The sequence below is a fragment of the Centropristis striata genome, chromosome 17, assembly GCF_030273125.1.
Source record: "Centropristis striata isolate RG_2023a ecotype Rhode Island chromosome 17, C.striata_1.0, whole genome shotgun sequence".
NCBI classification, from domain to species: Eukaryota; Metazoa; Chordata; class Actinopteri; order Perciformes; family Serranidae; genus Centropristis; species Centropristis striata.
The window spans coordinates 29182392-29208613 of NC_081533.1; the positions used below are offsets into that span (position 1 = coordinate 29182392).

Consider the following 26222-nt stretch of genomic DNA (forward strand, 5'->3'; position numbering starts at 1 on the left):
TTCTGCATAACGAGTACTTTTACTTTTGATACTTTAAGTACATTTTGATGCGGATACTTTTGTACTTTTACTTGAGTAAGTTTTGAATGCAGGACTTTTACTTGTAGTGGAGTAATTTCACAGTGTGGTATTAGTACTTTTACTTAAGTAAAGGATCTTAATACTTCCCCCAACACTGATCAAAACAGTGATGTTTGTTCTGAAGTGGCCGTTTCTGCGCTTTTATTTTGAAGGCGACACATGAAGTTCCGGTAACGGTATTGCGAAATGTGCCGCTTGATGCAATTTCCCGACAGATTGACAGCTTGTATCGCTCTCGTTTACTAGTGGAAACGATAGCTCCCGTTGTGTGAGAGTACAATCACAATGTGCCCAGCCAGCTGCTTCTTCTCGGATTTAATGTACTTTTAAAGAAGTTTACAGGAAGTAAACTGTACTTGGGGGTTTCGAACACGGGTTTTTGAAAGTAGCGTGGACGCTCCCAGCCCAGTCGAGGGGAGGTAGACCTGTCCGTTGATGGCTGCTGGGGATGGAGCCCAGCTTCCTGCCACAGTAGCGGCCAGCCGGAGCGTGGAGAAGGCGCTCGAGGAAGCTGCCGCGAGCGGGGCTCTTAACTTGTCCAACCGAAAGCTGAAGGAGTTCCCCCGGAGCGCGAGGAACTACGACCTGTCCGACATTACACACGCAGGTTTGTTTGCTTTCTCAGGGTGTCCCCCAACTTCCAAAACCAGTACGAGTGTGCCAGCAGTTATTCTATATGAAGCGCCTTTTGTTTTATCGCCACCTGCTTCTTTCTTCTAACGGAGAAAGCACATTCTTCCTCCACCCGACACGTTTCACAACACTCTCAAGTAGCTCCGCAGTTTTATTTGGCCCTGATGACTGTCTCAACTCTTTACCAAGCAAATAACCAATTAAGACTTGGTTTAAATCTTTGCAGCAACGCTCTTGTTCCGGCATATGTAGCAAATAGCTTCAACTGTTGTGAAATCAATACGATTCTGCTCATAACGTTAGTTTTCTTTCACCAAACTGCTGTGAGCTCAGTGTTACTATTAGCATTCAATGTGCACCGGAACTTTATTATTATGATTTTTTTTTTTAAATCAAAGTCCCTGTTTGGTGGTCTAGGTCAGAGATGGGCAACTTAAATGCTGGAAAGGGCCACAATTTTTCATCGACAACACCACAGGGCCACATATAGGACCGTGCAGGACACCAGATATGATGAAACTGCAATTTTAAATATGTTTACAGTGCAGTAGCTTAACATATTTCATGCTCAAATGCATGTTTAACAGTATAAATAGGGATACAAAAGGTTTGAAACAATAAAAAATAAGCACTTACTGTGATTTCTCTTTTTTTTTTCATTGCAAGAACACCAGACCTTAATTGGCTTTAATATAGACATTAATTGCAAGAAGTAATTTTGTGCATTTTTACACTGCACTTTTAAGATTTCATGCTCAAATACATGTAGTTTTACTGAGGGCCACTTCAAGTGAGGGTGCGGGCCGTATGCGGCCCCCGGGCCTCCAGTTGCCCATCCCTGGTCTAGTCTAAATCAAAGTCTTTTCAATGGGGCATTTCCCTGTTTGGTGGTCTAGGTCAGAGATGGGCAACTTAAATGCTGGAGGGGGCCACAATTTTTCATGTTCACTACCACAGGGCCACATATAGGACCGTGCACGACACCATATATAATGAAACTGCAATTTTAAATATGTTAACAGTGCAGTAGCTTAACATATTCCATGCTCAAATGCATGTTTAACAGTATAAATAGGGCTACAAAAGGTTTGAAACAATAAAAAATAACCACTTACTGTGATTTATATTAATTTTTTCATTGCAAGAACACCAGACTTTAATTGGCTTTAATAGACATTAATTGCAAGAAGTAATTTTGTGCATTTTTACACTGCACTTTTAATATTTCATGCTCAAATGCATATTTAACAGTATAAATAGGGATACAAAAGGTTTGAACCAATAAAAAATAACCACTTACTGTGATTTCTTTTTTTTTCATTGCAAGAACAGCAGACTTTAATTGGCTTTAATAGACATTAATTGCAAGAAGTAATTTTGTGCATTTTTACACTGCACTTTTAAGATTTCATGCTCAATACTCATGCATGTAGTTGTGCTTAGGGCCACTTCAAGTGAGGGTGCGGGCCGTATGCGGCCCCCGGGCCTCCAGTTGCCCATCCCTGGTCTAGTCTAAATCAAAGTCTTTTCAATGGGGCATTTACTACTCGCTTTAAGCACGTGTAAAGTGGACTTCTAAGGAAAAAATCAAAAGACTTCCTGTTCCTAAACATATCCCTTTATAATCGACTGAAGCATGTATACAGTTTCTTGCTTTTGAGTCGCTACACTTAGAAGCTTCTTTTATTTACAGCTTGACTGCTTTTGTAGTTTTGAGTATTTCCTGTTTCGAGTGATGAGCCCATAGTGTAACAACACTCACTTCACCTCATTAGGCGGAATAACCCAGGACATTGTAGAAGGCTTTTGATAACAACAATGACATCAGAGAGTAAAACTTAGCAGTGAAGTAGGTATGGATGACTCTTTGGATTAACGGGAACTACCTCGCCTTGTTGAAAAGAGGATTATTCCATCCAGGTTGCTGAAATCAATCTGGTTACACAGGGATTTAAAGCAGCACCCCCTATCTCCTGCCACTGCGTTCTGTGCTTTGGTAATTATGACCATCTGCTCATAACAACCCAGGTCTAGGCCCTGTGGGAAGAGGAGGCCTTGAACACACATAAACACATACAAAGGCACCTGCCACTGGAGCAACCCAACCCTAATGACTATGGGAGTGATGAATACATCCCATATCTACCTGCCACTTGATCAGGATGTTTTTATCCAAGCGCAGGTTCTAGGATAAACTAATAATCCAGCTTGGCAAGTCATTAAAAATACAGCTGCGGTTATAAACTTGTGTCTAAATTTAAGCATAGACACAATGCAGGCTAGACAATGCAGTCTCAGCTAGGGCTGGGCGATATATCGATATAAAAAATATGTCAATATATTTCATCATCAGAAATTTTATTGAGTAGGATAAACCCCTTGAGAGGAATCCTCTCGTTTTGAGGGGGTCCTAAAGTACATTACAAAACAAAACACTCAACAATTTACAGACATACAACAACAAAGACAACAGGCATCAACACAAACATAACAAACAAAAAATGAATACAAGAATGAACACAAGAATAAACACAAGAATAATCACAACCTCTCAATGGCCACAAGTTGGCCATAACATTTTTAAATGTGATATGGAATTAGACCATATCGAATATATCGATATAGTTCAATTTTTTTCTTTCTTTATATATAAATGCTGTCCTTACTAGGGTTTGTCATATTTAGTTCTTTTGTAATGTGTGTTATTCTTTTCTCATATAAATATATTTATTTCAGAAAGGATTGGCTTATTTTATTTCTTAGGTTATTTTTATTTAAGATATTTTTTTATTTAAATGTGCACTTTATGGGGCTTTGATTTAAATGCAAGTCTGTATCTTAAATGCAAGATACAGCTGCGATTATAAACTTGTGTCTAAATTTAAGCATAGACACAATGCTGGCTAGACAATGCAGTCTCAGCTAGGGCTGGGCGATATATCGATATAAAAAATATGTCAATATATTTTTAAATGTGATATTGAATTAGACCATATCGCATATATTGATATAGTTCATTTTTTTCTTTCTTTATATATAAATGCTGTCCTTACTAGGGTTTGTCATATTTAGTTCTTTTGTAATGTTTGTTATTCTTTTCTCATATAAATATATTTATTTCAGAAAGGATAGGCTTATTTTATTTCTTAGGTTATTTTTATTTAAGATATTTTTTTATTTAAATGTGCACTTGAGGGGGCTTTGATTTTTTTTATCTGGGTGTCCTAATTGGAGTTGGAGAACCCCGACATTAGTCAGACTAACACGTTTACATGCACTTCAGTTGTCCAGTTATAGTCAGATTAAGGCAATAATTTGTTTTTTTCAAGTGTCATGTAAACGTCCTGACTGTCACTTCTGTCATATCGTCCTCGTAAACTACTTTTTACCATTTAAACTGTCTTTTATGACACCTTACTAAACCTAGGTTGTACGTGTATGTATAATGACACGTGATATTTATGGAATGATCTGCACCGCTCAGTGGTGCAAACCGCTGAAACGGTCATATGGGTCGTTTTTTCAAACACTCATTATGTGTTGTTATGGGTGGTACTGACAAACAACTTATTGTGTCATTTAGGTTGGTGACGCTGTTGGTCAACTCATTGATTCAGTCTACCAAAATCCATTCGAATATTTTGAAATACTTCTTAGTATTGATACATGCGATTCATTTAGATTATGCATGTCACATGATGCACATGGAGGTGTAGAAGGTGTTTATTCTTTTTGTCACACAGGATAAAGAAAACAAAAAAGTCTTGGGGCGGCTTTGGTCCAGTTGGTAGAGCAGCCACCCATTGGTTGGAATGTTGGTGGTTCGATCCCTGACCATGGCAGCCAACATGCCGAAGTATCCTTGAGCAAGATATTGAACCCCAAATGGCTCCCGATGCTGTGCTCATCGGTGTGTGAATGAATTCCCAATGGTGGCAGGTTGCTCCAGTGTGCCCTGGTAGCCTCTGCCACCAGTATGAATGTGTGTTAATGGGTGAATGTGCACAGTCTGTAGTGTAAAGCGCTTTGTATAAAAGCGCTATATAAGTGCAGTCCATTTACCATCCATGTTATTTTTTTAAACTTAAAAAGTCTTATTATTGACTAATATAATAATAATAATAATAATAATAATAATAATAATGTCATAAAGTCATAATATCTACCATAACTACAGTCTGCAACAAGAAGCAATAACTGTTGGCACTGGCTTTTCACTGGAAATAGTATATTCCTGGCAGACAGGAAAAGTCACAAACTCCTGCAGGATGTCAAGAAATCATCAAATGTCCACATGGGATGTGTTCATCACTTGAGTCAGCCATGGCTTCACCTGTCCATTGAGCAAGGCAACTGCTGACATTGCCCTTCACACTGGCTCATCATGACTCATTTGTTATTCATTCGGCTCTAATTCTAGGGCCGTGCTGTTTCATGGGCTCGATTGTAGATATTTAGTCTTGAATACATGTTTTTGCAGCACCTAGGCTGTCTTTGTGGTAATGTCTAGTATGTGAGTAATGAGGTGCTCTTAGTTTCACTGAGATACCTGGTAGTTATTCCAGACAGTGAGGTAAAAGAAACCTGGCTGTGAGTCCTGTGTGTGTGTGTGTGGTGACAGTTCTTGCTGATTCACCAACCTGTCAAATATGGTCCCACCGTGGATGTGAACTAATCCTCATGTTGAGTAAATGAGGGAAGATACTTGAGTGAAACCTGGTGCATTACAAGCACAGTGTAATTAAACTTTTCTTATAACATAATGCTCAGATATTTGAAAAATGTAGTTGTTAGCAAACTTGCACATGGGTGGTTGACGTGAAAAGTGAAAAACAGAATCATTCAAAAAACATATGTCAAATGACATGTAATTATATTCCCTTATATGTGAATAATTCAAAACTGAATGTGTCCATTTCTAATTCTTCATATATTTAGCATATTATCAACTTTTGGTGTGGTAGTCCTAAAATTTGTCCACCGGTGCAACAAAATAAAGAATGTCATTATTTAATTCAGAGATGTTGGACAGATAAGATAGATAAGCCCAAGGCATATTAGTTAGGAATATTTTTTATCAATTTACATTATTTTCAATGATCAATCAATGTAAATTGATAAAAATATTCAGATCAATACTTAAACTGCGTTGTACCAAAGGACTACCTTAAGACGACCAGTTCCAACACTGCACGGAAATAGTAATATTATGAAAATATTTGATATTAATAACTCTACATAGGGACCTTAACACTTATATCCTCTAGATTCATTAAGTAAACACTCGTATGACATGCATTCAAGTATTTTAATGTATTTAGATTAATTTTTTCATTAAATTACAGTTGTTTTAAGATAAGTAATGCTACCTAGGACAGTTGCACCGGTGGACAAATGTCATGTTCAAAACAGAATATTTGCATAGTTGAAGAACGATACTCATTGTTTGCAGATGGATTAGATGTAGAAGAATGAACTGCATATTAAAACATTAATTTTAATGAAATATTATCAAATTTTAGTAATATTTGTCACTGAGAACACAAAACTTGAGCGTCACGTCAACCACCCACATGCAGTAGGCAAAGGGCATCATGAGCATCCCATTAAAGTGATTCTTTCTGTCTACCTGACTAGTGTTAATGTTCAGTGGTCTCATTCCCCTTACTGTAGCTCATTTAGCTCTTTACCAACTTCCAAAGAAAGTACCTGTCTCTGTCGCTGCTAAATGCTAATTTCCAGCATATTGATTGTGTGGTGTTGGGTGCTGGAGTGAGGCAGCCTGTCTGAGCTTGTTTGCTAAAACTGGTTGTCCATGGTGAAGGTTGATGATAATGGTGGCACGTTGTGCAAACACTGTGCTGAAATATTTGTCATAAACAAATCTTCTCCAGCTGTTTTCTTTCCAGGAACATTTTTGTATTTCATTTTCAACTGGGCATTTGCACAAGTACAGACACAGCTCTTCTTATATCCAGAGTGAGTGGCAGCAAGCAGATTGTTACAGAAAGACGTGAATATGGTGGTTGAACTGGGATAAAATAGGCTGTGTCTGCAGTGTTTATGATAGCAGCCCCCCTTGTTCACCACTGGAGCAGCTTCCCTCAGGAAGGTCAAAGGTTCATAGACACACACACACACACACACACACACACACACACACACACACACACACACACACAAAGAAGGAGACTTGGCTTGCCTCCCCCAGAGTGTTTCCCGGTAGCTCAGAGCGGTTGACGGGAACAAAGCCCAGCTATTGTATGCTACCTTATGGGCCCACAAGTGAATATACACAGCACACAAGGGGCAAATGTTGTAATAATCAGGATTCAAATCAAATATCAAATCAAAAATCAAATCAAATAGTCTTTATTGTCATTATATAGTTCACTATACAACGAAACTGAAAGTGCCACTGCATAAGGTGCATAGTTATGACAATCATAACACAAAAACAACATGAGTAAAAACATTTTTTTTAAAATACCGAGCTAAACAAGGACAAAAACAAGAACAAGGACATGTGATGTAATAAATAAGTATAAAAATAATAAATGGCTACAAAATGCTATAATTTATACATGAGGTAAATTGAGTGTTTTGCACATATCAATTGTATTGCACATGTCCGTTTTATTGCACCGATTACCAAGTACGGGTTTTTAAATTATGATATTTGTGTAACTGGATTGAAGCTATGACATTATTTTTTAATGCCAATATTCTGTTTATTTTAATATAATCACTTTAAGGCAAAAATTGAATGTCTGAATATTGAAAATGATTTTTATTTTATCCAGTGTTCAACATTAGATTAGGTTTTATCGTCCCCAGGGGGAAATTCAGTTTGACAACACTGTACATTTGAACAAATACCACAGACGATCAGTCGTAGCATCACACAACAACACATGAAAGAGAAACATGACATGGCAAATGAACATAACACTCTGTGCTCATCACGCTCTTTAATCTTTTCTTCTTAGAGCAGCAATGGCTGCAGGGATCAGGCTTTTTCCACACATACGTGTGCACAATCACATATATAATAAAAAAAAATGCTAAAGTACTATGTGTTTTTGTTGGCCAAAGCCCCACAAAAGTTACAAAAGAAATCAAAACCTCAAACCTAAAAAAAGTGATTATTACTTTTTTATTGTACCATTGTTTATTGAGTTCTTGGGGAGAGTCCTTTCATTTAAAAATGTTACGATTCAGATACCAAATTAGATCTTTTACAGTGACACCTAACTGATTCAACTGCAAATCATTTTCTTTATTAATCAATTAAATGTTTGGTCAGTCTTACAAAAAGCAGTTAAAATGACCATTATCATTTCCCTAAATGACAAATGTATGTCATCATCATCATTATCATCATCAAAACCCCAAATATTACAATTCTTTTAATGATAAGACAAAAAACAGCACATTTTGACATTTGAGATGGCTGTTTTATGTTTAACCTTAAAATTAAAACAGTTGCTGAATGATTTTCTGTCGCTAGATTAATTCTTTAATTGATGTCTTCAAGTGTTGTAGCTCTATAGTCACGTGATGCCCAAATGCTGTGGACACATCATAAATGATGGATGGTAAAAAATAGTGAAGGTTTAGGTTTACATAGTGCACACTATACCCAATACATTTGGACTCTGTTACCATGAATGACAGACTATGAGGTATTCATGTTTGTTTGACTTTCACTTCCGTAACATTAAGAAACAAGTGTGACGTGTCTGAGCTTTCAGATTAAATCTCCAGTTCCCTATTAACCCATTGAAGCCTGGACAGCGGATACGTCTTTTTGTAGTATTTGTATAAGCTCTCAAATACTTTTTGAATTTCATTTCTATCTGCTACAGAGGCTGAAAAATCTATTATTTAGTAGAAGCGTTGACACTTCTGTTGAATTTCCAGAAAAACTTCAGGTTTTAGTGGCTTATTTTAAAGTCCCCCAGAGGTTTTAATAGGCGTTTCAGGCCTCAATGGGTTAATGACTACAAGTTGTGTGTTGTCATGAATGCCAAAGTTAGAAACAGCGATTGTTGCTTAAAAATGGACAACCCAGGTTGACTACGTCTCCCCAACTGTTTTCTCTCGAGTTGGTTTTCGACCAGGGGCCGGTGCCAGTGGAGCCGGTGCTCCTGTGGTTAGCAGTTAATTCAACTTGTGAACCAGCGCTGAACCGGTTTGCTTTTCTACAGACTAGAGACCCACGTCATTGCATCACTGTTTATGTCTCCGCCCTCTTGGCAAATATAATAACAATGGCAGACTACATGTCTCTACAACACATCTGTGCTGCTCATCTTGATCACTATGGACGCCAAGTACATTCTTATTAGCACTGAATGTAAGATGTCAATGTTGGAAGCTAGCTTTGTTGTAAGCTAGCCGCTAGCCCGTATTAATCACATTGCAGTTAAACAAATCAAACAAATGAATGGTGCAAGTTTTAGTTGGTCCTCTCAACGGCACCGAGTTGGTCTTGTTGGTCAGATAGCCCCGCCCCCAGCCCCTGACGTAGCGTTGGCGGTTCAAGACCAGCAGAGAGTTGGTGCCACTGTGGAACCCATTTTCCCGGCCATTTGCCGGCTCATGGCGGTGGAAAACCAAAGAACAGTTCACAATTGGGCACTGGTCGGGAACCCGGAGGTGTCGGAAAAAGCCTAAACACACTCCTTTACGTTTCTGCTTTTGTTTCTTTCTCACTGCAAAGCAGCAAGTTGTTGCACTGCGTCAGCCTCCATTAGATTACATCTGTGCCCCCATGAGATCACTCTGGTCATTTGTTGCTCCCTCTGCCATGATAACTGTAATAATATCTTGTAGTGTGTGATGCCACCATTATTTTTTAAATATTGTGGTGTGTGCCTGTTTGAGATCATGTAGAAGATCATCTATAAACATTCTCCTTATCCGTATGATGCAACCCAATTAAAAGCTCTCTTGGGATTTTAAACTCTTGGCAGTCTGAGGTTGGTTGACCTGTTGTAACCTGGTTTGTTTGAAGCATTTAAGGACCTGGTAACTGGGTGAGGAAAGTGTACAGCAATCAATTGAAAAAAAGGTTTTGTTAAAAAGAAAACCGTCAAAAACTGTTAGACAGTAATGTTTGCAGGTGTATTTAATTTCCTGCTAGATTAAAAGTGCATTTGAACTGAAGCATCATGTTCATGTTGTCTATCGAAATCCACACCTTTCTGCCCCAGCAGGTCCATACTGGATCTACCCTCCATGGATTGAAATTGCTTTTCTAATTTTAATTCAATCCTACCTAATGTGAGCACTGCAGAAAATGTGGAAAATAAAAATATCAGATACATAATAATAAATGACTCAGATGGGAATCTCCCTAGACCTCCCTCCAAGTAATAAACTAGATATTGTTATTACATCTTACTTTAATAAAGGAGGGTTGCTCAGACAAACAACAGTGCATGTAAGCACAGTTTTAGTTTGTCCAATAGCAGAAGCAATGGAAATGTTGTTGGATGGGCACAAAGTTAATCAGTTGACCTCCAGTCTCATATGACCTCTAGGGATGTGAGAGACAAGTGGTTGTTGTTATGAGCAGGAGGGGAACAGCCTGCACATGCACTCCATACCACAGCTGAGAAGGCCAGCAGCTGACTGGAGGAATAATGAATGAGGAAAGGTCTGTCTCTCTCTGTCTCTCTCTCTCTCTCTCTGTCTGTTGCCATACGTGATTGTAGTCATGCTAGCTGGCACCACAAATGCCAATGATGATCAGAAATGCAGTCCATTCCAGAAACATGAATGGGAAATGTTGGGTGGATTGCCGTGAAATTTGTTGCAGATATCCAGGGTATATCCTGATGATTTTGATGATCTGACATTTCTTCTTAAACTTGTATGAGGTTGTCGTGAGGTTTTGAGTGAGCAGCTAGTTTGTTAGGTAAGGAGCAATCGTTATTCAGGACAGCCATACCTTAAAGCAGCTATTCTCAACTTTGGGGTCGGGACCCCAATTGGGGTCGCGAGATGATTTCTGGGGGTCGCCAAGTCATTTTGAACACAACATTTTTGGTCATTTTGTGTTTTTTTAGTCATTTTGTGTCTTTTTTTGGTCATTTTGTGTTTTTTTTTGTCATTTTGTGTCTTTTTTTGGTCATTTTGTGTCTTTTTTTTTTGTTAATTTGCATCTCTTTTTTAGGTCATTTTGTGTCTTTTTTTTTTGTAATTTTTTGTCTTTTTTTGTCATTTTGCGTCTTTTTTTTGGTCATATTTTGTCTTCTTTTTTGGTCATTTTGTTTCCTGTTTTGGTCATTTTGTGTCTTTTTGTAATTTTGTGTATTTTTTTGGTCATTCTGAGTCTTTTTTGGTCATTTTGTTTCCTTTTTTTGGTCATTTTGTTTCTTTTTTTGGGTGGTCTGAACTGTGCGCGTGAGATTCTGTTCAGTGAGCGGAGGTCGCGGACATCATGCATGTTAAATTGGGGGTCGAGACTCAAAAAGGTTGAGAACTACTGCCTTAAAGTGTCTGACAAGATTTTTACATTCAACTTAATTTAAGTTCTAAAAAGTTCTTGCAAAGGTTAGTTGTACTTAACATTAGTGTTTAGTGCTAATTAGCATCCAATCTAGCTGGTTGTGTGCAAGATAATCTAGCAGTCAAGGCAAGAAATGCAACAACTGCACATGGTTTGAAAATCTATTGTGTAAGAAGGACGAACGCCAAACAACACAGAATGTGCTTACCTCCCTTGGAGCTGGAAAATACAGAACTGAAACACTGATCTATGGAGCGATTAACCAGCGGGAAATGCCAAGCTAACAGCTAGACTGTATAGCTGGAAGGTGCAGGTGGCCTACATGTCACATCGTTTAAATGAGATTTCAACTTTCAAGGGGACAGTCAGGAATAACAGAAACAGAAGTGAAATTGTGAACATAGTAGACCCTTACCATCAACGAGTTACCTTTTGTCATTGTAGACATATTAGCATGCTAACATCTTACTGCAAACATTACTGTATAGTCCTGTTTTCCTTCTTGTTGACTTTAGATGGTTGAATAATTGAAACCAATTGAGTCTTCCTATTCACCAGTGTGTTGACAGAATCTTATCTTAGCATTACTTGTTTTTGAAATTCCACACATGAACTTCTCGCTTTTTGAATTAAAATTGATGGATGTTTGATTGGTTAATATTTATGGATTTAGCCTCTTAGCGCCATGTTAGCAAAAACTGTAAAACAATGTCTAACCACAATCTAGCTCCGTAGAAATGATGCACTGATGAGAAAGCCGTCCTTTCATGTGTATGATGTATACTACACTGTAAAAAAAATCTGTTTAATTTACGGTAAAATACCGGCAGCTGTGGTTGCCAGAACTTCACCGTAAAAAATACAGTGAGCGTATTTAAATGTAAATATCAGCAAAAACTGTAATTTATACTGAATAATTCCATTACTTTTAGGATAATTGTGTCATCATGGTATATCTTCATTAACTTTACATGAAAATTTTACATTTTTACAGCAAAACTGTGTGTTTTCTACAGTTTATGGCGGTAGAATTTAAAGTTTTATGCTATTCTTTGATTTACAGTAATTAAAAGTATCTACTACGGTGATGTACAATGTTTAATTTTACGACCTATTTCTGATGCAATTTGACAGTTTTTTACTGTAATTTCTACAAACATTTTTACAGTGTAGATACTACTAAAGTAATACGGTAAATAACCTGCCCCTTTAAACAAATGGCCTAGTTTAAAATCTGTTGCTGAAAAGCACTCTGGTTAAGCTGCTAGAAACTAAAAAAACTGCACTGTACTAATGGTTGTGTTGAGCAAGCCTTAATTTCATGAGTCTGTGTCTGTGTGTGTGTGTCTGTGTGTGTCCGTGTGTGTGTCTGTTTGTCTGTGTGTGTCTGTGCACATTCGCAAGCATGTGTGCAGTTTGAGCTGAACATATGGCGGTAGACTTTTTTAAAAGTTGTTTACATCTGTTCTGTGTCATTAAATGAGACTGTGTGTATGCATGTTGGTGCAGTGGCTGTGAGTGTGAGTGTGAGTGTGTGCTCACCCCCCTGTGTTTTATTTCCTCTGTACTGCGGATGTGGGCTGCCTGTTCACTCACTCCTCACTTCTGCTTTGTCTGTCTTTGCCTCCGAGTCCTTTCTGACTACCCCACGCTTTCTGTCAGCCAACATGTGTCCATCCAGTTCTGTTAAAGGGCTTTTATTTTAAATGCTGCGGAAAATTAAATGTCAGATGAAACTATTTCCTCAAAATAGATATTCATGGGGAAACTGGCTGGATTCTTTCATGAGCTGATAAATACTGGGCAAGTTGTCAGCTAATGAATGCCATGACTTGTATAATTATAGAATGAAACTTCCCTCTTGTAACATAGAGTAGCGTGCACATCTTCACGCATTGCTACATTAACAGGGACCTCTCAATTTAGAGCTCTTCATTTAACCCTTTGATGCACAACATATAACCCTTCTAATGCACAACATGGGTCAAAAATGACCCGCATTCATTCCCCATGTTATTTAATGCTGCTGTGTGTTTCTGTGCTCTATCATTTGATATCAACTTATTTTATGATTGAATATTCCAAGTATTCTTTAAATATATTGTATTTGATAACAACAGATTATTATTTACATTTTGCTTCTCATACATAGAAAAAAAGTTTTGGTATTATTATATAGCTAACTACTTGGCTAAGTAGCTTGCTAAGCTAATTATTTAGCCAAGAAGTTAGCTAAGTAGTTAGCTTAGCAAGCTACTTAGCTAAATACTTAGCCAAGAAGTTAGCTAAGTATTTAGTTTAGCAAGCTAGCTAAATACCTAGCCAAGAAGTTAGCTAAGTATTTATCTTAGCAAGCTACTAAAATGGATATGGGTCATTTTTGACCCATGTTGTGCATTAGAAGAGTAGTGACACAAAAAGGGAAACATAAAATTAGGATGTATGATGATCAAAAACAAACTAATTGAGGAAAACCTGGAATATTGAATGATGAAAATAATTTATTGCAAAGGTATAGAACATAAAAACTCTATCGGGTCACTTTAGACCCATGTTGTAGGAGGGCTGCAGAATGCTGAATCGTGTCATACTTTAATTTCCAGTATGTTAGTTTTTGAATGTCTGAATGTTTCTCTCTCTCTTTCTGGAAGCTGCCTGTGTGTTTTCTCTCTCAGAGCACAGCAGCTGGTGGGGAGGGGAATCCCTCCTCAGTCCCAGGGGAGGTAACCAGAGAAAAGGCAAAGACACAGGCAGGCTGTAGCACAACACCAGCAGTCTGCCAACAGACATATACTGCGCCATACAGTACATAGTAGTCATAATACATAGTCTGGTGTGGAGTAGGGACTACTGCAAAGTTGCCACAGACATTGCAAGACAAAGTGAATAGTATGTTGCGATGCGTCTGGATGTCAGCAGCATTTAGCTGGTTCAAGGTGTGAAGGGTTCCCATACACAACCAGTAAGCAGCTAGTTGAGGGCTTCATGAATGAGACAGCCAAACAGCAAAAGTAGTGTGATGTAATTTGGTAATGTTGTGTGAGCATGTAATACATTTTTCATCAAGTGGTGGGGACTTGCATAAGTTGCATCCAGTCATACGTTAAAGCAGGGGTGTCAAACTCTGGCCTGCGGGCGTAATTTTATTTGGCCCGCGAGCCAATATCAAATTATTATATTATTAATGTACTATAAAAGCTGACCCGCCAGTTTTATACGGCGCATTTACCGCTAATACTAGATTTATTATTGTTATTTTATTTTTAAATGTATTAACCTGTTGAAAAACTTTATTTTGATATTTAAATCAGAAGGATGCAAATAGAAAAGAGGCATATGATTTTTATTTAATTTTTATTTAATAAATATAATAAAATAAAATAGTTTTTTATATGAAATTTGATTTTGCATGTCTGCACTATTTAGTTATATATTGTATGTTTATAAGCGTTGCTGGTTCCATATTTAATGTTAAAGCAAAACATGTTTGGTATATATTAAAAGGTTTATTTGTTCAATGTTGGCCCGCGATTTTATTCAAGTTTTAAATTTTGGCCCATTGTGTATTTGAGTTTGACACCCCTGCCTTAAAGTGTCTGACCAGATTTTTACATTCAACTTAATTTAAGTTCTAAAAAGTTCTTTCAAAGGTTAGTTGTACTTAACATTCGTGTTTAGTGCTAATTAGCATCCAATCTAGCTGGTTGTGTTCAAGATAATCTAACAATCGAGGCAAGAAATGCAACAACTGCACATGGTTTGAAAATCTATTGTCTAAGAAGGACGAGAATGAATGTGCTTACCTCCCTTGGAGCTGGAAAATACAGAACTGAAACACTGATCTATGGAGCGATTAACCAGTGGGAAACACCAAGCTAACAGCTAGACTATATAGCTTTTTTTTTTACAGTGTAGACTGTATATAAAGGTGAAGGACATGACAGCTCACCAAAAGTGAGGCCAAAATATCAGGATCGTCCCCTGGTGGCACATCGTTTATGAATTACATGTTAGTGGATGGGACATGAGCCAAACTAAAAACTCAATGTAGACGTCAAATCAGTTTTTTCGGAATTCATTTTTTAGGTAGTTCTTGTCACACTGGTGTTTGTTCAACTGTTCATTTTTCTAATAATTCTGGTTTGAATGAGTTATTTATTCTGTATAAAATGGGGCTGTGACATCATGACTGACAGCTATAATTGACTCACGATTGGCCAGGTGGGTGTTTGGGCGGGAACTAGACAACACAGGCTCCACTCTGTCACTACCGTGCAGACTGTATCCAGGATATTTTGGCTTCACTGTTCAGTGGGAGAAGGTGGAGATGCGTCATCCACTCTTCATACAGTCCATGGTTCCAGCTCACACTGAGTCATACACAGGTACACCTGGACAGGAGGTGTAACCACATTTAAAGTAGGGCTGCAACTAGGCTTGGGCAGTTTCCATTTTCATACCATCCTACCTTTCTGAGATTTCAGCGGGTACACTGCAAAAAAGCCAACTTGTATTTTTTGGCCAAAAACAGTGATTTAATTTGGTAAAACTTGGAAATATAAATTACTGACATTTAGGGCAATAATGTAAGTTAGCACAACAAAGGAAGCCAGTTGTCTGCTCAAAAACAAGTTTGTGAGTTGTTGTTACTTATATCTTTAAGTTGGGGTTCACAACAAGGGACAATAGTTCTGCTAACTCTTATTTCTTTGTTGTGAAATTCGGTCATTAGCGAAAGCTAGCGGCTAACTGATGCTAGCGGCTAACTGATGCTAGCGGCGCTGCTTGTTACAGCTACAAGAGTAGCCATTAGCGTATCAATGCTAACTCAAACTTGTGGTCACAACATTAGCTGACATTTCATAGCGGCGTTACAATCGTGCCAGAGAAATTCAGAGTTGAGCAAACTCAAAAACAAAACTTAAAATATTTAGTTTAATTGTCCAACTTAAAATTGTATCGAAGTTTGTTGCCTTGAAATTTTGAGTTCACCCAACTTTTCTTTTTTTGCAGTGTATACGGCATATGACGGTATACGTATTTGTTGATGTGTTCGAGCGATGATGAGATTGCTACAGTAAACAGTCTCTTGCGAAGAAAGGAATGATTCTTACACCAATTTTTATCTTATTAAAGAGAAAATACAACCATACAACTTTCTCTCTTTTACCAAACTGACACTAAGTTAGCTTAATTGAGTTGTTAACTCACCTAGAACACACCATTTAATCTAGACAGAAACCAAAACAAAAGTCACCCAGCCTCTTAGTTAAGTCTTTCAGCTTCTCAAACAACCAACAACTCTAGTTTGGTCGAATTAAGTTGTATGAGTGGGATTTAGAATATGCTGCTGGTTCCCTGCTGTCTCTCTGCCATGCCCTGGCTCGCTGTTGTTCTTCTGAGGCACTTTATTTAACTTGTAAAATACAATACCAAAAATCTCCCAAAAAAGCTTGCTTATTGACTGGCTCACCTTTTTCATCAGGATTAAACCCAAACAGAAACATAGTCATTTGAGTTTTTAAAAGCCCTGCAAGTCGCCATGTTTCTCAGCCAAGCTGCCCTGAGACTACCCTCTGGTGGCCCAGTATAACAGTATAATAATAACATAAACAGCATAACTATCAGTTTGAATAGACTGAAGGAGCCAACTTATTAAAACCTAATAAAATAGCCTTGTCTCGTTTCACATCTCTTGCCCATGTCCAGGAGGTGTGGACTCATTATTTTCCTCTCTCACACTTTCTTGCAGCACTCGCAGTAATAACTGAACTTATGTCTAATAAGTGCTTTTTTTAACGGCAGAACCATAACAGCGGCTCTGGGTATTTTTGCAACCTCTTTGTATTGAATTGTCATGATATTTATTCCAACTTCAGTAAGAAACCTGTTTGGGATTATCTCTCTTATATCTCTGAATGTAAAGAATTCAGAACAAAACCCTTTTACTGTCTAATTATGTCACGGTGTCAACTTGAGGCAAACATGAATCACTGCAGAGTAGTAGTATAAATATATCATGAATATATCACATATGCCTGAAGGTTTAACATTCATCAGAAATTTTGGAAATAGGAGTAGTACCAGTAGGTGACTTCTCTCATAACTCTAAATGCGTCACGCTAACCAACCTTGTGAGCCTGTTGTATGGCCAGACGGGCCGATAATCGCCACTCCCCTGGTGTGTGTTCATGGAAATGAAGGAATATGTCAACCAGTGCAACAGTGTGGCACACGGGCGGCAACCTCCGGGTCTGAGCAGGGAGGCAAACCAGGAAGTGCCTTAAGCCTACATTCTACCAAAAATTCCAGCAGGGGGCGCTAAGTTTGGCTGCGAAAACATTTCAGAACTTCTCACTTGATTTATTACCTCAGTTTATGGTCTCTTAATTGCTAGTAAAAGCTCTTCTTCAAGACAATTTCATGTTAATAGTTAATGGCCCCATTTAAAAGAATATAGAAGATAAAGAATTGTATGATTTGGGGCGTGGCTACATTTGATTGACAGGTCACTAACAAGACGAGCCGTCACCAGGAGAGAAGCAGAGCAATGCGTATCCACGGCAACATGTCAATAAAGTTATATATAATGTTATATAGATATAAATACGGACGTTTACCGGTTTGGTCTCATAACTTTGAACCTTTCACTGTATTTTCACTTAATGACAGTTTATTTGAACGTTTTATTCTGTAAAAATATCTTGTTCAGTGTTTGGTTGGACTAACAGACACTCTAAGGAGTCGCTGTTCATTTTTTTTCGGTAAATAACGTACATTTAGTTTTTGTTTTTTTGCTAGCCAAAACTAACATCCCAGTTAATGCTCAAGTTAATGCTAACATGAATTAGCAGCAGCTTCTCTCAGTCAGGTTGAGGTGTAGAGAGGCTGTAGTCAGTGATCAGATCCCTCTCCTCCTCCACAGTCCAAATATGGTCTGCTCCCCGTATCGGAAACAAGATGAAGACGCAAGATGGAGACGAGTGTAACGCTGAACTTGATGGTTCCAACGGGCCACAAACCAATGGGTGACATCACAGTGACTTCGTCCATTATTTATATACAGTCTATGGCGGCACATTGATGTGTTTTAACAATTTTTGAACAACAATTTCATTCTATGGCACAGAGGAAGAAGATATGTCTGGCTTTGACACACTTGTTAGTTGTTAGCCTTAACAAGTATGTCAGCTTAGCATGTCAAACAGGCATTTGAAAACAAGGAGATGTGTTGTCTGTTCCACCATCAACTTAGTTTGTTCACTCCACATTGACATCACATGTATCTTAAGAATAATGTAGCATCTGTAAAGCTAGCACAGGGAACTCAGCCAATTAAAGGAACACTCCACCGTTTTTCACGAACACAACAAAGTGGATCACCCAACACTGTAAGTATCCTTTTGTATGGTATTTGGTTGTCCTGGAAGTGGCCATAACATAACGTTAGCTTATACAACTTGAGTGTTCAGCCCGGGGAGAGGGGGAGAAGATTTTTCAGGAGTGATGATATTACTGCGCCGAGTCGAAGTGCTCCCAAGTGCTATTCCGCCATACATTATAGTTATCCTTTTTATCCGCTTAGAAAAGCGCCACGTTTTATTTTGTGTCGCCATACTTGGTCGTTTAACTACTCGTGTAGCTGTATTTAAATAGGGAAAACGTGGAGGAGTTTGGTCTCTAACTGTCCATCTGTTTGGATCCTAATGAATGAACTGGGCTAAGCTAAGTGCTAGCCAAGTAGCTCCGCGCGCCAGGGCGATTGAGTGCATGCATTGAGACGCAAGAGGTCTGTATCAACTCGTCTTACTTGACCGAATAACATGTTTTAATATGAAAAAACGGTGGAGTGTTCCTTTAACACACTCAGAAAGACATGACAAGAGAGGCTGGAGGACAGTTGACCCACACTGAAAGTCCCAGTTTGGAATTGAAAGCAGGACATCATGGCTGCATGGTTGGAAGGCTCTCTACTTTCTTTATTTCCTTTTATCTGCTGTGACTCCTGTCTCCTCCAGGCTCAACAGGCAGCCATTAGTTAATGGGCGCCAGTCCCATTCCTCCTGGCTCTGTTAGTCCCACAACATAATGTAACATTATAAGCGTGTGTGTAAATAATCTAATGGTGAGTGGACTGCCTGGTGAATAATGAAAGCCAAGGCCTTGCCTGTCTTATGTAACCCAGCAGATCCATTAACTGCCTCAGTGTTTGGTGTCCAGATGGCCGATTTACTGAGGAAGTCGCTACACTATAGAGAAGGCATGAGGCCCTGGAGAGGTTGGAATAGCAAGGTTTTAGTATGCATATATTACTCCAGAGATATCACCGGATACACTATTTTACTGAACCAAATCTTTAACACAAAATATAATCCAAATCTGGAATTTTGGAGAGAAGGGTGTTGGTTGTAACTTTTCATACACTCAAAAAAATAACTTGTTCCCAGAAGGAAATAAAATTATGGAAATCATTTCCACCTAAATAAAATGCTTTACTTTAGCGAGAAACAGTTTTGTTGAGTGAACAAAATGTAAATATGTTGGACTGTTACTTAATTACCAGGGGTCAGTCCAACTAGATTTGTGAGGGTAATTGTAACTTTAGAACATAATTTTCTTGGGCCATTTAAACTTGTATGACATTATTAAGAGTTACTTTATTTAATAGGGTAGTTACAACTACTTTTTAAAATAGTGAAGTACATGAATTAATTGTGCTGAGCCAACAAAACAAAGTTAGGTTGAGGTGGTTTAGCCTAAAAGATTACCTTTATCATATGAAAATGAACATAATAGTGATTATTCAGGAAATAAATCATTTTTAAACAGAATATTATATTCAGCAATTTAATTAGGTTGTTTTAACATAATGTATTCTAGTAAATTTTAAAGTGTTGCATTTTATGCTAAAACTATATGTTTTAAAACATTGTTTTATTTAGTAGAAGCTACATGTTAGACTAAGGATAAGGTAACAGACACCCAGTTTGCTTTTTTTGAGTGTAAGGGCACAAATAATTAAACTATTTTTAAAGAACTGAAAGACTCGTATGGTGGTTAAAACAAGGTGCAGGATGATTGAGCAGTGATGTGTGGGGAAAAAAACTTGTGGGAACTGTGATAACCAGGGATTAACTCATGAAAATAGGTCAAATGAGAGTTGAATGCATGTTCATTATTCTACATTGTGTGGAAGTTGATGAACTATTTGCTCTCAGATTAATGTAGTAGCATTGACTACACACATTCTGCTTTTAGTTAACAAAAAAACTTAAATCTTTATCAATATTGTTGTTTATGCACATACCATGGGTGTGGAAAGAAGGCGTGTTTTGGGTTATTATGGGGATGCACAATAGAGTTAACCACTAATTGCCTGCTTCTCATGGCTGACACCAATACCTATAATTTCACATTTTTGTAATTTAAAAAGAAGTCAAAGAATCCCTGCTTCTGTAAATATTGTTTTCACCTGTTTTGCATCTGTATTTTCTTTTCTGTGGTGTAACTGGCTTTGACACCCCTGCAGTGTCCATGCTGTTGCCATCAAGGTTTTTGACATTTAACATTTAACATTTCTACTCCCCGCTCAATCTGTTTGCCTCTTTGTCACTTTTTAACCCATTGACGCCTAAAACTGCCTGTAAAACCTCTGGGCAATTTTAGAATAAGCCCCTAAAACCTGAAGTTTTTCTGGAAATTCAACAGAAGTGTCAACGCTTCTACTAAATAATAGATTTTTCAGCCTCTGTAGCAGATAGAAATGAAATTCAAAAAGTAATGCAGAGCTTATACAAATACTACAAAACGACGTATCCGCGTTCCAGGCTTCAATGGGTTAATCTGGAGCACTAAGAGTTAGATACGTTTCAGCTATAATATCTCAATATCTCTCTGTTTTTAGTGCATTTAGAACATTTAAAAAAGCTATGATCTTGGCAGTGGGCTATATTTGACTGCTGTTAGCTAACAGTTGTATTTAAACTTAACCCCTTGGCATTCCACTGTTTTTTTCATTTTTTTTTCCTGTTTTTCCCCCTTACAGTGGCTTTAGGGAGCTTAATTTTAGGGCTATGGAAAAGATCATTTGAAACTAGAAGGAATCCAGGTACCAACCATGCCACATTGTAAAAAATGTCTGTAGATTTTACGGTGAAAAACTGCTAAACCATGACAGTAAAAGACCGTAAAATGATAAATGGGTTAATTCAGTTTCAGTAACAATGAAACACCGTAAATGTATATATCAGCCAGAACAGTATTTTTTGCAGTTTTGTTTTGGGGAAAATCCAGTGTAAAATACACTGTAATATGTAATTAATGTAATATATATACAAGCCGCCACTGTCATTTTTGCATTTATCTTTTGTAAAAAGTACTTTGTCTCACTGTTAAATGTACTAAACACCATATAGCTAACAAAAATATACTGTAATATTTAATGATAAAATCTTTAATTTATGCATTTTCATTTATAAAGTATTTGCTTGTCAATTATATGGCAAAACAGTGTTTCTTTTGATGAAAAAATCTTTTATTTATACAGTAAAAAATGGAATAAAATGGCAATCTTAAACGTGAAATCAACAGTGCCAATATCTTTTTACCGTAATATTAAAAAAAGTTCTACCGTATTTATTACGGTAAAGTTCTGGCAACCACAGCTGCCGGTTTTTATCGTAAAAACAACAGGGTTTTTTTTTTTAACAGTGCACGATATTATGATAGCACCGCCTTAATGACTGATGTTCATGTTCTGGCAATGCAAGACTTGTGTTAAGTATACTTGGTAGGTGTCGTCAGCAGTGTGTTTGGTGTGTATTTCCGCTTTTGCATGACCACATTGAGCTTTGCATACAAGAGCTAAGGCAACCCTGCAGTCTGTAGGAGGGAAAGAAGAAGAGGAGGAAGTGGGAGGATGGAGGGGGAGGAGGAGGAGTCTGTGTGGAGGAAAGGAGACAGACTGAGGGGAGAGCGAGTAAATAAGGTTGAAACAGATGGGGCTTTTCTTTTGAATACATTTGCTAAAGTTTGTTTTTTTTTCTTTCTTTTTGCTTCTTCCTCCATTAGTCTCCAACATTCGGGTAGTCCCGTCACTCTCAGTTATTAATTGTAGTCCCTGTCATCTGAATAAGATTTGATAACATCATATTTTTTTATTTCAATAATGTGGCCCTGAAATGCGGAAATGAAGTAAATAGGTTTCTATTTAAAAAAAAAAAGTGTGCAACTGATGTGGTTGGTGTATGTACGAACACTGTAACACCAGACTACCGCGGCAAGACTAGTGAAGCCCCACAAAAACTGAAACAAGCCCATAACCATCTTATTTACATATTGTGTCTTGTTATCTAACTAAAGCACAAAGGTTTTGGTTAGTCACAACAGCATGTGAATCACTGCACTCAGCAGTTCTCACTCAGCCTTCTTCCACTACCGCAGTTGTAATTTCTACATTTCACATGTTTAAAAAGTTACACTTCTATATTTTCATAGAGCATAAATTAAACGGCTATTGAAGTCTTTTTTTCCACGTTTACACTATCTCTGATCCGGATTCCTCTCCACTGTTGTAGAATGATTTCCCATGGTTAAGAATAGACCCCTTTGTTAAAATGAAGTTGGTATTGCTTGTCATGATCTGCATAAGGGGCGGCTGTGGCTCAGTTGGTAGAGTTGGTTGGCCCCCAACTGAAGGGTTGGTGGTTCGATCCCTGACCATCGCAGCCTACATGTCGAAGTATCCTTGAGCAAGATACTGAACCCCAAATTGCTCCCGATGCTGTGTTCATCGGTTTGTGAATGAATTCCCAATGGTGGCAGGTGGGACCGTTTAGGGTAGCCTCTGCCACCAGTATGAATGTGTGTGTGAAAGGGTGAATGAGCGCAGTCTGTAGTGTAAAGAGCTTTGAGTGGTCGCAAAGCTATATAAGTGCAGGTCCATTTACCATTTACCATAAGGAATGTCAACAGGTGAATTTCATGAAGAATTTCTTTTGAAAAAAAAAAAAAAAAATCTACAGCACGTACTGTAGTGGTTAGCGCTCTTGCCTCACAGCGAGAGGGTCGCGGGTCCGACTCCACCCTGACTGGGGATTCCTACCGGGCGCGTAACATCAGCGTGACAGCAGCGTAGCGAGCCAGCTGTGTACATGCGAGATCACAAGATCACGCAATAATCCTGAACGTACGGGAGACCGCAAGATCCCGTGATAAACAGCTTACTTTGCTTCTCTGATGTGGAAGATCTCTTGATCTGACCATCTATCCTTATAAAAAGAATGCGTCACGTCATAAATGATTGTATGATGTTCCACTTCAACAATCAGTCTCTTGTCTCCATGTCTCAATCCTCTGAGACCCTTTGATTGATTGATTGCTGATCTGTTGCCCGCGGTCAAGACGTAATGTTGATGTGAAGTAGTTTTAGGCTACATGAACTGTGTATTGTGTTTTATTTTGAAAGGGGGCGGAAGTGTATTACGTTGATTCTGTGTCGGATTTCCTGAAAAATTTAATGAAACATTAATCTAAATACATTAAAATACTTGAATGCATGTCATACGAGTGTTTACTTAATGAATCTAGAGGATATAAGTGTTAAGGTCCCTATGTAGAGTTATTATGACACATTACATTTTGTCCGCAAAACTGGTGTCCTCCTGGAGCAACGCCATTATGTAGATATAAAACAGGCATTAATGTGACCACCCCATTACTGAGAGGGGTCCTTCCAGAATCAGGAAGGACAGAAGAATCTCTGGAGCAGGTGGACTGCACACAAGATCACTTCTGTCTCAAATATTTTCATAATATTACTATTTCCGTGCAGTGTTGGAACTGGTCGTCTTAAGGTAGTCCTTTGGTACAACGCAGTTTAAGTATTGATCTAATTTTTTTTTATCAATTTGCATTGATTGATCATTGAAAATAATGTAAATTGATAAAAATATTCATAACTAATATGCCTTGGGCTTATCCATCTTATCTGTCCAACATTCTCTGAATTAAATAATGACATTCTTTATTTTGTTGCACCGGTGGACACATTTTAGGACTACCACACCAAAAAGTTAATAATATGCTAATGAAGAATTAGAAATGGACACATTCAGTTTTGAATTATTCACATATAAGGGAATATAATTGTATGTCATTTGACATATATTTTTGAATTATTCTTTTTTTCACTTTGAATTTGAGTTCACGTCAACCACCCAAATGCTACGGATTGATTGTGCTGCAGAGCAGAGAGCTGCGGCTGGGACGCTGCTGAGACGTTACGCGGTGCGTCCGGTGGAAATGGTCCCATTGATTAGAGTGGCAGCGATCAGCAACAGTGCAGCCATTCCGCGGCCTTATTGCGCCCAGTGGAAATCAGGCTTGAGGCTCTTCTGTGTTGAGTGGGTTCTCTCTGGGTCTTCTGGCTTCCTCCCACAGTCCAAAAACATGCAGCTTAGGCTGAATTGGTGACTCTAAATTGCCCGTAGGAGTGAATGAGAGTGTTAATGGTTGACTGTCTCTATGTGCCATGCGGGCAATGGAAATAATATTGCTTTTGGTGTTGTGCATATGATGGTTTATAGCTGGAGCAGCTGATAACCATCAGTAAGTCCTGAGGGCAGGGAGTTGTGAATTATCTGGCCCTGTGGGGGTCACATATTGTTTGTTGCTGTGCCAATTTGAATAAGGAGTTAAGGAAAATCTGCCACTCAGTAATGTTAGAATTACATTATTACACAGAATGAATTAGTTTGAATCAAGGTTATAATAGTTTTGGATTTTTCATTAGTTTTCGTTTTAATTTCCTTGTGAATTTTTGTTTTCAAATTCAGTTAGTTTTAGTTAGTTTTAAAAGTGAGTTTGCTAGTTTTAGTTTAGTTTTATTAGTTTTTGAAAATGCTTCGTTTTAGTTTAGTTTTTATTAGTTTTAGTGTTAGTTTTAGTTTTTTTTGTAATGGGTATGTGCCTTCATTTCCTTTGGTTTATCCATCTCAGCCCCAATAAGGTTATTAACTCTTACAGTTCCGGGTGTTTTGTATTGTGGTTGAAGTGTAAACATCCCAGTCTCAGTAAACATATTCACCATGTGTTCCTGCATGTTGAAATAGAAACACTGAATTATGAATGAAAAAAGTTGACAAAGACCAAAACTAAGGACATTTTCACTATAATTTTAGTTAGTTTTAGTTAGTTTTGTAACCACAAAATACGGTTTCAGTTAGTTATGGTTTTTTTAAAAACTCTAGTTTTTATTTCAGTTAACGAAAATGTTTTTTCAATTTTAGTTTTCGTTATTTTGTTAGTTTTCATTAACTATAATAACCTTGGTGTGAATATACAGAGTGATGACTACAGTGGAGTGAAGGAACCTCACTCCAACCTATTAGGAATGGGTCTAACTCATATTATCCAGTTACATCTACATAACTTACTTAACTACAGAACATGTAGTTCTCTAATTCTTACACTCAGGCCTAGTCATGCAACAGTCTCACCCACACCCACATACTGCTAACAGAGCTTCTGCTCCTCACTGCAACTAAAACTGTAACAGGAATCAATACAACCACATCCTGTCTTACAGCAGACAGAGTTGTGTTGTCATTGGCAACATTGAGAAATAAACCCAGCATCAGATTGAATGGCGGATTCAAATCCTTCTCTTTTTAAATAAGCCAGGGTAAGGTGTGTCTGCTAAATAAGATTAGCTAATTTAAAAGAATGTGCATGTTTTGATTTATATTGTGATTATTTTGCATGTGGGGAAGAAAAATCTGGGTTTTTGAATAACCTGGTAAGGATTAGACACTGAATGCAAAGAATTAATGTGTATTCAAATCAACATATGCACCGTCTTTCTAGCCAGATGACTAAAGGTGATGGACAGAAGTCAAAAAGTCCTTCTGCCCAAGACTTTTTTATTTTTATTAGCATTTTTATTTTAAATCATAACAGAGGAACAAAGCTCTCACTGTCAGATATACAG

At 37.9% G+C, this 26222-nt stretch overlaps 1 protein-coding gene across 2 annotated transcripts in view; it reads left to right on the forward strand.

Moving 5' to 3' along the window:
* Positions 1 to 307: 307 nt before the first annotated feature.
* Positions 308 to 26222, forward strand: part of lrch4 (leucine-rich repeats and calponin homology (CH) domain containing 4) — an 80717-nt gene continuing 54802 nt past the window's right edge. For both annotated transcript variants that reach the window (XM_059354564.1, XM_059354563.1), the window contains exon 1: positions 308 to 688. In XM_059354564.1, coding sequence (XP_059210547.1) covers positions 517 to 688 — 172 coding nt within the window. In that variant the 5' untranslated portion in view covers positions 308 to 516. The remainder of the gene's footprint in view (positions 689 to 26222) is intronic.